Raw genomic sequence first — 18,211 nt, 5'->3', positions numbered from 1 at the left:
GGCCTTGCACCACAATCCTTCAGATTTTAGCCTCCTGAGTAGCAAGAATTATAGATGTTAGACCCCACAGCCTGCCTGTTGTGTATTCCTAACTATTCCTGTGTATATTTATGAAAATATCTCTGTAACCTAAGCCTCAGAATTAACAAGTAATAAGGTATACTTTCCCACTAGATTTTTCTTTATATGCATTCCTGTATTCAATCTATTTTTTCAAGACTAGCTTTTATTTCCATAATGTTTTGATTCACCTTGATTTATTCTGCTCCTCAAAGTCTAAAATCTATACTTGGCATCCAAAGTCTTTTATATGCTTGGTCTTTAAATTTGATGGTCTTCTTACTTCTCCCTTTTACATTTCCAACCAAAATATAATGTTAATCACATCTCATACTTTTTCTTTCTACCTTTCACACAACAGAGCATCCAACAAAAATGTGTTCTATCCCTATGTATTTAATGTCAACTTACAAAATCTTTCCCTTGGTTATTTGAAATGAGATAGGGAAGGGGGAAAACATGATGAGGGGCGGGGGTGGGTGGAGGGAAATTGGGACAAAGGGTATTAATGTTTGTGAAGTATTGCACCTTCTATCTGGTGAATATAATGTAACCCTTCTATTAATTACAATAAAAAATATATGGAAAAATCTTTCCCACCATGCAAGACCTCACTCAAATGCAAATTTTCAGGCTAAGGAAATCTCTTCCCAACCTCCCAGAATTCTGCTACCCTCCTTTCCTTATTAGCCAAATCGAAATTAAGATCTTGTGAAGCCAATTGCTACATATTTTATCAATCATGCCCAGGTAAAAAACAGTATATGTAATTTACTTGCATAAAGGAAAGTGTAGATGAAAAATGGTAATTTTCTATTCCGATAATAGAATTATGTTTAACATCTAAAATGTCAAAGAATCAAAAATCTTTACAAATTATTAGTATTCTCAGACTGGAAATTTAACTTTTCAGAGCCTTAGAAAATAATAGCATACTAATTGAAAGGACCTCCAGGATATTGAAACAAAAGCCATATAATGAATGATTGTTGTCCTTAATGTACTATGTTGTCTCGCATCTCCTTTGCTGTCCCTTGGTTATCTCATATTGGTATAGTATCTCACTTTGTTATCTGATATATTGAATTTATTTGTATTTGGATATTTGAAATTTGATAGGGAAGGGGGAAAACCAAGACGGGTGGGGGGTGTGGGGGGGGGAGGGAAATGGGTACCAAGACATGTGAAAGGGTATCAATGTATGTGAATTAATGCACCTTCTATCTGGCAAATATCATGTAACCCTTTTACTAATTACAATAAAAAATAAAATAAAATTAAAAAATAAATAAATCAAAAATTTAAAAAAAAGAAAATAATAGCATACTTTTACTTGTAATTTCATTTTGCATTTGTAACATACAGAAATGTGCAGTATTAGCTCAAAGTTGTTAATATGACAGTCATACTTCTTACTACCTAAAGGGGGAGTGTAGATTTAAATACCTATTATTAGCATTAATCTCTCCTTGTTGTACATCATATTCCTGGAGAATATGTAAAAAGACATAAGGAGAAACTACTTTATTCTCATCAAATAAATTTTATAAGAGTTAAATTTTCAAAAAATAGTCAATGCTTTTGATAGCTGAAGAACATGAAAAATCAACTGTATTTCTGATCATATAAGTTGTTATAAAAATTATTATATTCTTAGAATAACAGTTTACTAGAACTATCAGAAGTTTAATTATAGTTTCATTGGTGTTATGAGATTCTGAACAGTTTCTAAGTGGATTTTCTGTCAGTTGTGGGACTTGAACTCTGGTCCTGTGCGATGTCCCTGACATCTTCAGCTCAAGGCTACCACTCTACCACTGAGCCACAGTGCCACTTCTGGTTTTCTGGTGGTTAGAGATGAGTGTAGTGGTCTTTTGTGTCCGGGCTATCTTTGAACCTAGATCCTCAGATCTTAGCCTCTTGTGTAGCTAGGATTACAGGCGTGAGCCACCAGCGCCTGGCTTCTAGGTGATTTTGAGAGGGGCAATATGGGCTTTTAGTCTTTACTTCTTGAAAATCCAGTTGAAGGCTGTATGTTTTATTGTCTTCCATGTTAGGGTTGCATATATCAGAAAAGACTGAAAGACTTCAATTAAATGATTTCCAAAATGAAATATTCAGTATGTAAATTTCCCACTGATTCAAAATCCCATCGCATGAAGCATCTGCAAGGAGAAAATATGAGGTTTGGCTCCTAAAAGCTGAGGTTCCCTTTTCTCTACAAAGAGGATGTGTAGTTCCTAATTAGTTTATTTAAAAGTCACACCTTATGTAAGATTACCTAAGTAAGGAATTCCGATGGTGCTGTCATTAATTAATCTAGAGATCCCCTTTAGGCAGGAGCTTCAGATTTTGATTAATAAAGCCCATACACACATATTCAAAATGGGTTTATTCCTTCAAAATTCAGAATTCTCTTATCTCATAGAAGCCCTGTTCTGCATCTTTTTTCATTCCTTCTTCTAGTTACTTCTTCCTCTTTTTTATCCAATCTGCTCAAAGGGCTATTCCAAGGCCAACCACTTCCCTTCTCCTCCCTGTACACCAAAGGCCAAGGTTAGTGCATTTTCAGTCCTGAAAAACAGGAGTGATAGGATTGAGCATCCAAAATGTTCAGCTGAACAGCTGGAGCAGCTTGTATTCAAAAAGTTCATGACAACGCTGAAAAATTTTCATGATCTTTGAGAAGATTAAGAATATCGAAAGGGATAACACTGATCAAGATGTATTGTATTCATAAACATTTGTCAAGTAACACTCCTTTGTACAGCTACTTAGAACAATTTAAGAGTAAAGAAGAAAAATTTCCAGAAGGATGTACATTTTCCTCATATGCATTTTCTATTTCTAATACAATTCTGTGAATTCTAATCACACAAAATTTTCTTAAACCTTGCCTAAAATTTGTTCAGTTTGATGCATGGTAAGTTCAAGAAAATGCAGTTAGGCCACAATGATAAAAAAAAAATCTAATGTTTTCTATGCATTTTTATTGTTATAATAAAAGTGATGCAGAGGGGTCACGGTTACATAAGTCAGATAAAAAGTACATTTCTTTCTGAACAATGTTAACCCTTTCCTTGCTTTTTCTAAGACTTTTCCTTCCATCCCTATCCACAAGATGTATAATTCATTCTCAACATCGAATCTAGTGAGTACCATTAATGCATTCATTCACCCTGTTCCTTCATTTCTGTGCACAAACCCCCAACATCCCAAAGACAGATAAACATACAATACAAAAGAATAAGAAAATAAAAATAGCAACAAGGAAAAAATCCTCTTGTTTCCATTTCCTGGAGTTCATGTTAATAAATATTATTTTATATGATCAAATGCACATAGATATTGCAGATTTGTGTTCCTCTCCTTAGAATATCCTCCTTTGGTCTGACTGTGTGTGAATGCCTTTCAACATGTGTGGCCATAAAGGAAATGCAAATCAAAAGAACACTGAGATTCCACTTCATACCAGTTAGAATGGTCATTATCAAGAAAACTATCAATAACAAATGCTAGAGGAAAAATGGCCAAAAGGGAATACTACCACACTATTGGTAAGAACATTAACTTGCTCTACCACTCTAGAAAGCAGTATAGAGGGGCCTGAAAAGACTAAACATAGAGATGTACTGTGACACTGCAATTCCACTCCTGTAGATTTATCCACACTAAAGCTACCACCAAAACCATGTTCAATGCAGCCTTATTTACCATAGCCAAGGTATGTAATCAGCCCAGATGCTTCTCAATGGACAAATGGATCAAGAAAATGTGGGACACACACACACACACACACACACACACACACACACACACACACAATGGAATTCTATGCTTCCATCAGAAAGAATGATATAGTACCATTCATAATGAAATGAAAAGACTTGGAAAATATATTGAGAAAAATAAGCCAAAATTTGTCTATAAATCTATAAGTAAACACACTAGACAGTAAAATTAAAAATACTGCAACATGATAAAAAAATCTACTTTTATAAAATTATCACTCAATTTAACAGCTTTCTGTTTTGTTAATCTGCTTATTGAGTTTTTATGACTTGTATGAAGACTTAAGATGCGTTTTTTGGGAAACAATGAACTATTTGGGCCTCCTATCATTGAAGTTCCACAGACTGGAACAGTGTTAGGACAATAAATCTTTTTTTGCCAGTCCTGGGCCTTGAACTTTTTAGAGCTTTTTAGATAACCCAGGAAACTAATGTCAAAACGGCCTTTATCTCATGTGGCTTAGTTTCTGTTTCCTCACTACTAAAATGAAGTTCAGAATTGTCCTAATACAAATCAAGTTTTGAATTGACCTAATAAATATAGTAACATAATCAAAAGCGTAACATGCGTATGTGATGTATACGAGACACATTTTGGTCTACCACTCTTAATCCAGAGGCAAGTTACCACACATCTTTCAGATTCCATTTTCGCATTTATTGAAAACTTCCCCATGAGAACATCGGTATTAGAAACTCCAGATGAAATGCTGTGTATGAAAATATCTCAGAAAGTAGCGACCCAGAATACAAGTGATACTAAGAAATTTTTAATGAATGAATTTCCAATGGCTTCTTGTGTGACAAGTTTGTAGCCTCTACTACTTCTGCCACTTTGACTTATTTTTATGTAAAAAGATTGGAGAAGTGAAGCTTTTCAGAAATAAGTTCTTAAGAAAGTGATTAACATTCATGTGTGAATAAGATTGATACATTTATCACATCTTACTAATAATATCCTCTTTGCTGAAGAAATCAGTATGTCTATTTCTACTTTGTTGCAAATGTCTGTCAAAACATTGATTTAGGCCAGGCACTGGTGGCCCACATCTGTGATCTCAGATATTCAGGAGGCTGAGATATGAGAATCATGGTTCGTAGCCAGCTCAGGCAGGAAAGTCCATGAAAATTCTTTTATTTTTTTTTTAAATTTATTGTAATATATAGAGGGGTTACAGTTACATTCGCCAGATAATAGGTGCATTACTTTTCACACATTCATACCTCTTCTCATGTTTTTTCTTCATTTCTCTCCCCCCACCCCCTCCCAATCATCTTGTTTTCCTCCCTTCACTTTCCTATTTCAAATAAACAAATAAACATATATACAATGTGCCAGGTAACAAAGTCAGATACTGTAATAATATGAGATTAACAAGAGGGCAACAAAAAAGAAGAGAAATTCCATAGTACATTAAGAACATCACACAAGATAAAGCTCTTGTTTCCATATCCTGGAGATCCTTTTATTTAGCCTCATCCTATATGAACTTATTTATCTATGTTTTGCGCTATTGTAATCCTCTGCTAGGAGAGTCCTAGGTGTGTATAATTATTACAAATGAGGGAAACCATTGAGCCTATGTTCCTTTGAGTCTGGCTTACTTCACTTAAATGACTTTTTTTCCCAAGTCTTTCAATTTCTTACAAATGGGGCAATGCCATTCTTTCTGATGGCAGCATAGAATTTCATTGTGTATAAACACCACGTCTTCTTTTTCCCATCATCAACTGAGGGGCATCTGGGTTGGTGCCATATCTTCGCTATGGTAAATAGTGCTGCAATGAACATCATTGTGCTAGTGGCCTTAGTATGTCCTTGTTTCTGGACATATAGGTAAATGCCAAGGAGTGGAATTGTTAGGTCATGGGGGAGTTCTATGTTTATTCTTTTGAGGAATCACCACACTGCTTTCCAGAGTAGTTGAATGAGTTTACACTCCTACCAACTCTGTAGTAGCAATCTCTCCTGGCCACATCCCCTCCAGCTTCTGTTATTAGATTTCTTGATAATGATTGTTCTAACTGGAGTGAGGTGGAATGTGAAGTTGTTTTGATTTGCATTTCTTTTATGGCCAGAGATGTGGAGCTTTTCTTCATGTATCTATAGGCCATTCTTACTTCTTCTTCAGAGAAGTCTCTCTTTTAAGTCTTTGGCCCATCTAGTCCACTAAACTTCTATCTCCAAAGAAAATTACAAAAAACTAATAAACCTTGGAAATGGAGCTCTGGTTCAAGTTATACAGTGCTAATCGGGAGCAAAAGAAGCCAGGGAGAGCACCCAGACCCTGAGTTCAAAACTCCAGGACAGGCAAAAAAGTCTCTTAACTAATTAAGTGCCTTGAGTTTTAAAGAGGAAACTTGAGTGCCATTTTTCCTGTTCTCTCACATTTTTCATATTCTACCCACACCATGACACTCCTTTACCCACAACTTACATATAAGAGAACCATTCTGGTGTTTCCTAAATACAGGTAAAGAAATTGGCTGACTATAACCTTTGGAGAAAACCAAAGAACATAGGTAAACAGTCATATTTGAAGGGTCATTTCATGTTAGCCAATCATTGATGACCCACTCTCCTTGCTCATGAGACGTGAACGGGCTACAGAGCTGCCATGACGAGATAGTTGGTCACGAAACTCTGAGGCCATGAAATAATAAAGAATTGGATCCAAAAGGCAGCAGAGGCTTGCAAGGCACAGACAAAAAGGGTGGAAATACAGAGAGCTTCGGGCAATGGAACAGCTACTGATAATAGTTTCCTTTACCATGGTGTAAAAAACGAAGTTAATGTGATAGGGAGTAAAGCAAATGAAGAAGACTGCAGCACACATAAAAACCATCCGCAATGCTTTTCGCCTCTCACTGATCCCAGCCATCGGTGGCTGACTCAATGATATCATGGTTTTCCAGGTGCAACATGCAATGATTATCACTGGGATCACAAAGCCAGCTAGCTCAGCAATTGTTACCATTGGAACCAAAACCACTGCCCTCATTTTCTTATAACCAAGATCAGCAAAGCAGGAGTCAGTGTTGTTGCCTAATCCGGCACTTCTCAGGATGGGAAATGGCAAACAGGCTGTCCCCACGATGACCCAGATGGCAGCACTGATTGCCACATCATACCTACGCTTCCAATTCCTGGCCCTGAATGGCTTGAGGAGAAAGAGGCACCTCTGAAGGCTGATGCATGTCAGGAAGCAAATGCTGGCATACATGTTGAGATACTTCAAGTAGAAGCACAGTAGACACAGGGCCCTCTGGAAAGGCCAGTGGTGGCTGATGTAATAGTAAATCCGGAGGGGTAAAGACAGCACGTGAGCAAGGTCAGCCACAGAGAGGTTGATCATGAAAATGATGGCTTTATTTTTCTTGCTGATGAAGCGGCAGAGAACCCACAAGGCTGCACTGTTGGCCAGAAGACCAGGGACGAAGATGATGGTGTAGGTGGTTGCATACAGGGAGTACTGAAATGACATACTGCTGATATTGCAGTTAGTCTCAATGCTGCTGTTACTGTTACTCTCCATCTTGAATGTTTCTGTATATTCATCAAGAAAAGCTGCAGATTGATGATTCCAACTGAAAGCAAAAGCAAAAACAAGAATATAATAGTTAACTACTTCTGTAGCCAGTACCCAGATCTTTTATGTTTCGAGAGACATAGACTATTAGCATTAGAAGTACCTGATTGTAAATAGAGAAGTAGAGGTTTAGGAAAGATATACTTACTGGTCCAAAGTCACTCAGCAAATCAGTTAAAGAAGGACAAAATTGCCCCACAACTGTCTTCCCAGATTCTCCAAATGACCATTTGAGAGCAATGATGGCTTGAAATATTCAGTCTATTATTATAAGCATGACAGAAATAGTATAACATCAGTGTATATTTATTTTGCACAAAAATATCTTACCAGAAGCCCTGGTTAGAGCATACACTAGTGACTACTCCTAATCTCAATGAGAGAAATCCAGCCTTATGATTTAAGTCACCTTTCCTCCCCTTCATCTAACATCTTGTCTATCAGATCCTGGTTTATTACCATAGCACCCCAGCACTTAGAAAATGGTACTGGCTGATTTTCAAAATCTGAGAATACAACCTAATATTCTATCCCAACAGCTTGGTACTCTGCAGTTTGTCTATTTGCCTTGAACTAAGTCCTATTGTAAGTTGATGTGCATGAGTTCAATAATGTATGGATTTAAAAGGTAAACTAGGACTTGTACCTTCAGGGAATCTTGGAAGCGAAAAGATCAATTCTCCTTCCAAGAGGAATCTGATACTGGTGTGAAATAATGTCATATTATGTAACAGCCACGTGTGAACATTATCTAAATCCCCACCAAGTCAGGGCCATTAATTGTTTTGGCTAAGTCCTGGGGCTTGGGCTCAGGCTTGGGAGAGATTTTGTGTTCAAGGCTAGCTCCATATCATGTGAGCCACACTTCCATTTCTGAATTTTGGTTTGGGTCCTTATCTGGAGATAAGAGTCTTAAGAATTTTCCTGCCAAAGCTGGCTTTGAACCATATTCCTTACATGCAATCCTTCTCAAGTGTGAGCCACTGGCACTCAGCATAAAACTATTCAATATAATTTATTATTTAATGTATTAATCAATCATTTTATAAATATCATCACTCTTCTGGGACTTTTAAAATCATAGTTGTGACTTTAGTATGGGTTGTTTATCATGCATTGTATTAGAGTGTAAGGAAGATAATCTATAGCTTTTTATATAGATCAAGTAGTTGTGCACATTGCCTGCATAAAAGAACGATAGAACAACAGACTATTTTACTTGAACTAATCTGGAAATTTTCACACACTGGCAAGAACTTTTGGCAATCACCTGTTTCTGCTTCCACGTAATACAGGGAGAAAAAGTCATGCCCAGAGAGCTTATTGTAGTCACATGTCTACTACGTGGAAGATCTGGGACCTCAAATGGAAGGACAAATGCATAATCTGCATGTACACCCTTCTTGAACACAAAATTGTGCAAGAATACTTCTGTTGGGTTGGGAATGTGGCTTAGTGGTAGAGTGCGTGCCAAGCATGCATGAAGCTCTGGGTTTCACTCTTCAGTACCACATACACAGAAAAGCCAGGCATGGCTCTGTAGCTCCAGTGGTAGAAATACTAGCCTTGAGCAAAAGAAGTTCAGGGACAGCACCCAGGCCCTGAGTTCAAGCCCCAGGAATGTTAAAAAAAGAATAGCTTAGTTATAATGGATGATTATTATTTTATTCAGAGAAAAGGAAGTGAGGTGTTTTTCCCCCCTTCAGGTGGGGCAAAATGTTCTTGTGGTTTCTAATGGTTATTTTAACTGTATTGTGCTAAGTAAATTCATAACAGCATGAAACTGTAGTTGTATTAGATTCTTCTTAATAGTGATAGCATGTCTAATCCATAGCACTACATAATGATGTATTAAAAACAGAACCATCAGTGGTTGATTCACAGATAGAAAATGGTTAGTTTTGGGTTTTTTTTGCCAGTCCTAGGCAAGGCCTCTCAAGGCCAGAGCTCTACCATTTGAGCCACAGCACCACTTCTGGCTTTTTCTCCATGTATGTGGTGCTGAGAAATCGAACCCGGGTCTTCATAAATGCTAGTCAAGCAGTCTACATTAGGCCAAACTTCCAGCCTGAAAATGGATAGTTTTGATAAGCTTCTGATACTCTAACGAGCACTTTCACTTTTCCACTCACCTGACTTGTCCTACCTGCCATTATGCCAAAAGAGTCACACAGTCACCTTGTAGATATATGTGTGGTGACTTAGGTTGTAGAAGGGCACTCATAGATGAACAGTCAGGAAAACCTCAAGTGATCAATGAAGATGTAGCCCATTAGCAGAAAAGGAAGCTTTCATCTATCCTCTCTTGCTTAATTCTCTCAGCCATCCTAAGAGAATAAACTATCATTGCACTCATAATGCAAATAATGGAATGAATGGTGTTTAGTAAATAACAGAGTAACAAAGCTAGAAAATGGTGAATATGGGATATACCATCTGGCAAACTTGCTCAAAAGCTTATACTATTTTCACTAAACTACTTGCTCCCTGGCTAGGAGGAACTAGTTAGCAGAATGAAACTAGTTTAACCATCACACGTTGAATATAAAGCTTACCTAGGTCCCGAGAAGGCCATGCTGTTTTGGGAGGTTCTATAACTTAGGTGTACCTTATCCTTGGATTCTCTCCTCTCTCTCTCTCTCTCTCTCTCTCTCTCTCTCTCTCTCTCTCTCTCTCTCTCTCTCTCTCTCTCTCTCTCTCTCTCTCTCTCGCTCTCTCTCGCTCTCTCGCTCTCTCTCGCTCTCTCTTTCTCTCCCTGTTAATTATTATGTAACCTCCTGTACATTTGCTGCCATATGAACCGAACCCTCTGAAAATGTGAGCAAAAATAAAATTTCCATCTTAGTTATTGCCTCGTGTATTTTGGTCATGGCTATACAAATTTAATCAATACAACCACTCGTTGAGATATACAATGCACACATTCTGGTAGAGCTTTACAAATCACACAATAGAGCTATGATCCTTCAATGGGATTTCACTAGTTTGACTGTCAAGTTAGAACTAAATATTTGTCAATATTTGTCATTATACCTGCCAGCCACCTTTCTCCACTACCCACTTTGACTTTGGTATTGGCATTGCTTCTGCTATCACCTATTATCCATTCTGAGGCTGAGAGAGAGCAAAGGAAGGTACAAGTGTATTGTTTCAGAACAAACAACAACTCACACCCACTCAAATCACACTTGCATTTTTGCACTTTAACAAACACATCTATTTGCTTTTGCTTCACTGATGTAGAAAATTTCACTTACTAATATGTACTGTAAACAGTTTTATGCTGAATAACAGTGCCCAGTTAAGCTAGAAAGTCATGTTCACACCTTCTTTTATCTTAGCATTTATTGTCTCTGAAATGATGTACAGTTTGCTGCAAGCTTAGAGACTCTCCTGAGTGACTTGTTTTACAAAGCATCTTCTTTTCTCCTGAAGGTAGCAAGAGTGTTTCCCTGAATCCTCTTGGTGACAATAAGTGTAAAATCCCCATGTTGGGGAGAGAAGGGGGAACTTATTGTGAGTTGTGGTAGACTGGCTTAGAGGAGCATTTGTATCACTCTGAAATTTAAAACAGTAGGTCAACATAGGATTCCACTAACAGGAAAGTGCAGAATATCTCTCTTCCTCACTCCCACCTCAGGCTTCTAGCTCTCTTTTGCTCTCCCTATCTGTTTCTGAATGGTTTTACCCTCCTTGTCTTGCCAATCTTTCTCCTTTTCAATCTAGGTAGAGACTTTTGGTCCCTGACTCATAAAGAGATGTGAGATTGGTGATTTACTTCTGAGTCTGGGCTTCCTTTTTCCAGTCAACGCTATAGTTCTCCCCCACAACACTCCAGCTAGAAACTGGAGAGTCACGCTAACTCTTGCCACTGTATTTCCCCATATATCTCTTCAGAAACTAGGTGATTTATCCTCCTAAAAGCTTCTTTTAATCCATGCCTACCTCTTGACAACATCACAATTTAGGCTACTGTCCTCTTTGCTATTGCAAGCCCTACTATACTAGGCTGCCGGCACTCCAGTTTTACCTTCTTAAATGCATCTCCTAGACTATATCTAACAAAAATATTACTGTTGATAAAGACAAAATTTTATTTTTATCTAAATATATTATCCATCCTCACAGCAGCCCCATGATTATATCCGAAGATATTTCTGTGGAAATAGAACACATAAAACAAATATTCTAATGCAAAGGAATCATACATGGGTTCTATCCCAGCTGATGAATAGAATTAAAAAATGGAAAAGGTTAACTAGGAAGTGGGAGAGCTAGAATGTGAAGGAGAAAGACATTGTAAAGGTAATTGATACCAGGCTATGAAAGATTCTGAGAAGACAGATGATATTACCATACTTGAGTTTTAAATGATCACTCTGGCAACTGTGAAAGAGAGACTGGAATGATGGAACACAGGCAGTCTAAATAATAATTTAGGAATAGGTAGTGTAATCCATAGTTTAAGTCTGCTGCAATTAAGGGATCCTGGGACATAGAATTTTCTGTGTTGAAACTAGAACGGCTCAAGGCAATTGCATAGGTAGTTGTTCATCCTCATACTGCAATCAATATTTGAGGTGATAAAAAATAAGATGTAAACACAATATAACAGGAAAAATTTTAATTTAAAGTGCAAATCGGCCAGGGAAATGGCCAATTTTCAATACTAGGGAGTCAAAAATAATCTCATTTATAAAACAATGTGCTATAAAGATCAGTTTTGTACATGTGCTAACCAACTTTATGAACAACAATATTCACTTCTCTTGACAATGTGAATAATTCACTTCCTTTCTATTTTTATTACTTTCCATGTCTGTATTCCTGCCTCAAAATGAATTTCCCTCTCAAACACAACGACTGAGCTCCATTCCAAATTACACCGGAGTAATTTTCACTATATACTCCCAGAGACATCACTATGCACTTTCTATTTCTTCTAGTTGCAACTAGTATTTGCCCCATCTTACTTCCTCCCCTATCCAGGATAGATGAAGTAGTTTATTTAATTAACCTTTTTCTATGAGGGTTCACCCTTTCCTTGTTCAATATTTCTCAATTCTTCCATGCTGACAAAATGCCTAATTGCAGATAAAATCTACAATTTACTTTTCTTTTACTGTCCAAATGGCTGAATGATCTAATTTAAAATAGCCATTCTACTTGGAATGATGCCAATAGAAATCAATAATCTCTAGTCTAGGATTATTTTCTCTAGCTGCTTCTGCCAGATTCATACTGTCTCCGATTCCCATGCTGGCTCTTCAGCACCTTTACAAAGCTACAAATGGTCCCTCCTTCCTTTTCTCTCAATATATCCCAATCTTTACTTCACAGAGAATACAGTAATTACTGAGTGAGAAGTAGTTTAGCAGTTGAGCTCTATTCATTGCCAGCTTGTAACATGTAATCTTGGTTATGGTCCCACTCTTTATACTTCCCAATACAACCTCTTTCTGTTGCTTGAGATGAACTTCTTCACTCCTCTCACCTCTCCCATGGCCTTTTTTCATTGGTTATTCTCTTTCATCAGCCTCCGCCTCTCAGCAAAATCTTTCGTATCAAGTCACTCTACTCCCCAAAATTCCATTTCTGTCTATTCTATAACTTATTGTAGCCCTTTGGCATCTTATTCCTCTACATTCAAAATCTCATAGCAATTGTTTATGCTACTTTTACAGATTGTCTTTCTTCATGTTGTATCCATTCCAATGCACTTTGAGGGGGCATGCATGCTTAGTTCCCCAGTCTTATCTAAATCTTCACTTCGTTGACAGAATTGAGAATTTCTAGTGCCTTTTACAGAAATAAGGCACCTCCAGTCTGTAGTCATCTATCCAGGATAATATGCTGCATTTCCCAAACATCATGACAAAGACAGAGTCTTTGTCTTTCTAGAAAGAGCTGTCTACTAGCAGGGAAATTACCAGCACAATTTTAATCTACATATTGGAGCAGTGTTAAGTTTCATTTTCCAAGTGTGGCTTGAATTACATTTCTGAAAATCTTACTCTGACCTCCCTTTTCAACCTTTTAATAAATGTATGGGCTTCACTATGATAATATAGTATCTCAGAAGGAAGACTATATCTTAGACATTTAGATCAATTATGCTGCTTCATAAAAGTCTAGTCATGTAGTAGAGAAGTATAAAGCTGAAAGTATGGACAAGAGGCATCTATGAGCAGAGTTAGGCAATTTTACTTCTTATTGCTCCTGTGAGCTGTGAGTTTCTGTACCAGAAAATAACCATAGTATTTCTTTTCTGATGAGGAAAACAGGGTAAGATCATTTTATAGACCAGAAAGCAAAATTGTAGCAGAATTAAATGACTTTCCTAATGTCAAAGTATATAGTATTTGTGATTACAAAGTTCTTCATGAAGTAGAGAAATTTCTTATTCAAGAAATCTTTTTTGGCAAGAAGAAAGGAAATGCTATAAAGTGGCATTTCCATGGCTTTAATTATTCCTCAAAAGGGAAAAAAAACTATTGCTTAGTTTTAGCTCTAGCACTTTTATGTACTATACTTATATAAAAACAACTGCCCACCAGGTGTCAGAATAAGGATATATCAAAACTGAAGATCTTCGTGTGTTTTGCCTGTCAACTGAAATCATAACAGATCTGTAGATGGAAGTGATAGGACATTTGATAAACAACAGGGGTGAGATGATTGAGGCAGCAAAGAAGTTGAACATATTTTTATAAGTATTAGATCTGGACATCAGAGACTTTGATTCTCACAATCAATTTCTAACTCTCTATGTGGCTGTGATAAACCCCTTCCTTTCTGTGTATTTCATTTTCTTTATTACTTAGATAAGACAATTCCTTTCACTGTTGTCCAGCTCTAACTTATCATGACTTTATGGTTAGTACCCTTCCCACCTCCTAACTATAATGCAGCCAGGATTGCACTGCTACCCCTAAGGTAGCCACTGTTTCCTCAGCCTTCCTATTCAGGGTTATACCTGAAAAAGCATTATAAATGTGTATACAATTGCTATCAAGCATAAATGCAATGATATATTATGAATAGTCAGCTCATAGGATATTATCTCTAATTTATAGATGAGGAAATTATCACCCAAAGAAGTACTCCTGTTTCCTGCTAGCAAGTTCAGTTAGACAGTTGCAGAGGCTGCAATGTGGATACCAAGAATTAAGGTGACTATTCTTTCTGTAGTAACAGCTATTTACCACCACCACCACATCATCCTCTTTCATCTCTCATCACTATGTCAATATTTCCACTAAACAAACATATTTATCAGTTTTACTTCTCATCATTTCTTAGATGTTAGAGTTAGCCTGTGATTTTAACTAACATCTTGGAGGAGGATAAAAGTGGAGAATAAAAAAAATTGATGAGGGTTCCTTCCAACTCTCTAGGGGACAAGCTTTACAGGCCATTTGGGGACTTAACATGCTTTGCCTTATCTGAATTATGTGGCTTGTCAAATTAGCCTGATTCTCACCAATATGGTCTTCCTTATATCACCTACAACAAGAGCTAAAGAAAGTCACCTAGACTAGAAAGTTCTGTTATTTCCTGAATTAACTCAAATCAACTCCAAAGAACCCTCACAGAGACTTGGATGTATTCTGCCACTGTAGTTATGTTTCTCCACTAATTAATAGAAGTAAAAATATTTATTTCCTTAAACTTAATTAATCAATTACACTATTAATAAACAATTTATAATTTTACCTTCCATATTTTCTATTGGATTGTTACTCACTTAGGAAGAAAACTTAATTAGACATCATGCTTGCAGATAGAGCAGCATTTTCTAGGTAGAATCAAAAGGATTATGATTGTAGAGCAGATTTGGGGTTATATCATTACTTATTTATTGGCTCATTACCATAAAATAATTCAGTTCATACTGCTGTCCATTTCCCTATTTATAAAAGCAGGATAATAGTTACTGATACATAGTTAGGACAAACACATGAAAAAGGTATGTACTCATTTTCATGTCTGGTACGCAATGAAAATTGAATATTAAGTTCATTTGCTAATGCATAATCTAATCCCAAATTATTGATCAGATCCTACACTTGTCTGGGATTTTCATACCAGTCTCTCCTTCCCCCACACACAAAGTAACATTCTTAAAGTCAATAGATGAAAAGTTATTTATTACTTGAAAAATAAGCACATTATTATGCTAAACATATGTAGAATAGAAAAAATATTATCCATGTAAGATAAACTGCTGAAAGTAGAGACTTATAAAATCTCCTTGGTTTTTTGGCACATGGAACATGGAAAAGTTCAATGTGATGAAGTAGGTTTTTCTATGAGTCCAAGGGCTGGTTCCTAGGCAAGCAAGTCCACAACAACCTTGTAGTGAAGCTTTTATGTTTCTCAAGGGGAATCGTGGCTTGAAAAGATTTATAAATGCTAAATGAATGTCCTTGTAGTGTGGAAATCATATTTCAGAACCCTTTCCCTGGTCTGTTGTTTGTATTTCATAGTATTTTCTTTTTAAAATGATAGTTATTTCATTTTTTAAAAATGAAAGCAATTGACTGAGGTCCAAAAATTGAGACTCTGTGATAATTCAATCTGGAAGAAGTATGATATAGCTACTAGGAGAGATTACTGGGTTCTTTTGCAGATCTGAACTACACTTCCAAAAGGTGCCATTTCATGACATAGAACAATTCTCATGTACCTACCTTCATAGAATCACACAATTGTGTTGCAAAGACATAATTGTGAAATAATTAAGATCCAGATAAATAAAGCAAGTTATTCAAAACCACAAATCAGATTTAGCTAGAATGTGAAATAGAACTCCAACTTCTTAATGTCTTGCATGCTGATCATCATTTTCCTTGTGAAGCATTACAATTGATAGTAGGTGAGAATAAAAGACAAAATATAGGATCCAGTATATAATCAAAAATGTTTCCCCAACAGTTTTAGAATAAAATATAAACCATCCTCCTGCAAGCCATTGGTCTGTTTGTTATGACCTTTATGACATGGGATTTTATAACAAGTATCTCTGTCTGCCTCATTAGAGGTATGGTGAGTATTACATACTGGTCAGTCTCACAAAGTCTCAATATACTTATCATAAGCACAGGTATCCTGGAACACCAAACTGCCTAAAATGTAGTCATCCATCTGAAGCATGCTCTCCCACTGCCCGTAGCACTTGAACTAAAAAACATTCCTAGCTGGGTCCAAAAAGAAACTTCACTTGACCAAAAATAGACCAGTGTTCAACAAGACTCACTGCAAAACACAATTACCCTATATTTCTGACCTGATTTGTAGTTGAGGAGGGGCCGTTTGAAACCTCAATAATAACAATCATAATAATACCGGCTTTAGCCATGAATGATTTTGTTCTATTTTTAGGGTACTTAAATTTCCCAAGTAATGGAAATAGCAATAACTTCCTACATACATTTGAACAAATTAAATAAAAAATATCCTCAGTTGTAGAATCTTTGAAACTCTAATTAATCCCTACAGAATAAAAGAAGTCCATTATCCTTCTATCGAGAGGGATCCTTCCTACTGTCAACTGATTCATGCCATCTTGAAAGTTTCTTGAAACTTCCTTGTGACTCAGTCATGTTATCACAAAACCAGAGAAGCACTACTACTCTGGCCAATAACAATAATCTCTGAAATGATAAATCCCTCTCCTTTGGGGTTCTGCTGTCCAGTAGGGCTGAAGCTAGGATAGAAAGCAGGATTTTAAGGAAACAAGGAACTCCTCTAAGCACACTCTGAAATCTTTTGATACATGTCCTCTTTTCCTTAACCTAAAACACATCAGAAACACACATGTATTTACCGTATTGTCTTGAAGGTGAACTTTGCTCTCATGTAAAGGAAAGATGAGATTAAAGATACACATCCTAGCTGTACCTCTGTAGCTAACTACTCGCTTTGGAGTTTAAAATGTCTTCACCTTGAAGCCTCTGCATCGCTACATAGCCTTTCCCCAAAAAAACCTATGGCATTTCTTTCTTTCTTCCTAAAAAGAAATTACCACTCAACTCAGTATCTCTGCAGGCTGATGTTACTGAAAACATTTCTTATGCAGCTAGGTAAATTATACCTAATCCTCTTTTATTCAAATACCCCTTTATTTTCTAGGCATGTCAAAATGGCTGAATAAGCTCACTGCACACAGCAACTTTCTTACCACTTGTTGACATCTTTCCTGGCTCCACTATACAAAACAGACCTTAGTAAACTGTAAGAAACATCACAGCCTCAATGTTACTGATGTAATTATGGTAGCTGATGGTGTTAACTCTAACGGGTCTTTCTTCAGACTTGCCCTCACTCCTCCCACAAGAATTTTGAGATGAGAAACAATAACAATCTCACCTTAGTCACTGACCCACTGACTGTTTCTGATCTCCTTGCTCCCCATCAGTCCTCCAAATGGCAAAGCTGATAGGCTCTAACTTACCCTTGTAGTCAGCCAGGATAAGTACTCTTGTTTCTTTGCAAGGAGGTAGGAGTAAAAACGCCTAACTCTGCATGGCATGCATATATCTTACTGATAACTGAAAATTCGGTGTTGAAAGAGGAAGTTGAGTCTCACCACAGAAACCTTATTTGCAGCCTGAAGGTAAGTCCCTTTAGCAAATGGCGCTAGTCAAATTTTTATTTCAGTGGTACAGATAAATTCAGAGGAGGGAGTTAAAAACAAAATCTATGCACAAACAAATGCCAGCTTTCATCACCTTTCCCCACCTTATTTTCTTCCACCACACCCCCATG

The 18,211-nt window shown here is 36.9% G+C and overlaps 1 protein-coding gene across 1 annotated transcript; it reads right to left on the bottom strand.

Annotated features, from left to right (window-relative positions):
- Positions 1 to 5,026: 5,026 nt before the first annotated feature.
- On the bottom strand, positions 5,027 to 17,959 carry P2ry10 (P2Y receptor family member 10). Its single transcript, XM_090327028.1, has 2 exons — positions 17,898 to 17,959; positions 5,027 to 7,439 (listed from the first exon to the last, which is right to left on the bottom strand). Exon 2 carries the CDS (start codon positions 7,385 to 7,387, stop codon positions 6,407 to 6,409), a length of 981 nt encoding a protein of 326 aa, XP_090183154.1. The 5' UTR covers positions 7,388 to 7,439; positions 17,898 to 17,959; the 3' UTR covers positions 5,027 to 6,406.
- Positions 17,960 to 18,211: the final 252 nt, after the last annotated feature.

Source organism: Megascapheus bottae, chromosome X (assembly GCF_031878675.1).
Source record: "Megascapheus bottae isolate mThoBot1 chromosome X, mThoBot2.hap1, whole genome shotgun sequence".
In the NCBI taxonomy this organism is placed as follows: Eukaryota; Metazoa; Chordata; class Mammalia; order Rodentia; family Geomyidae; genus Megascapheus; species Megascapheus bottae.
The sequence above is the reverse complement of the archived record's forward strand: the minus strand, read 5'-3'. Positions and strand labels throughout refer to the sequence as shown.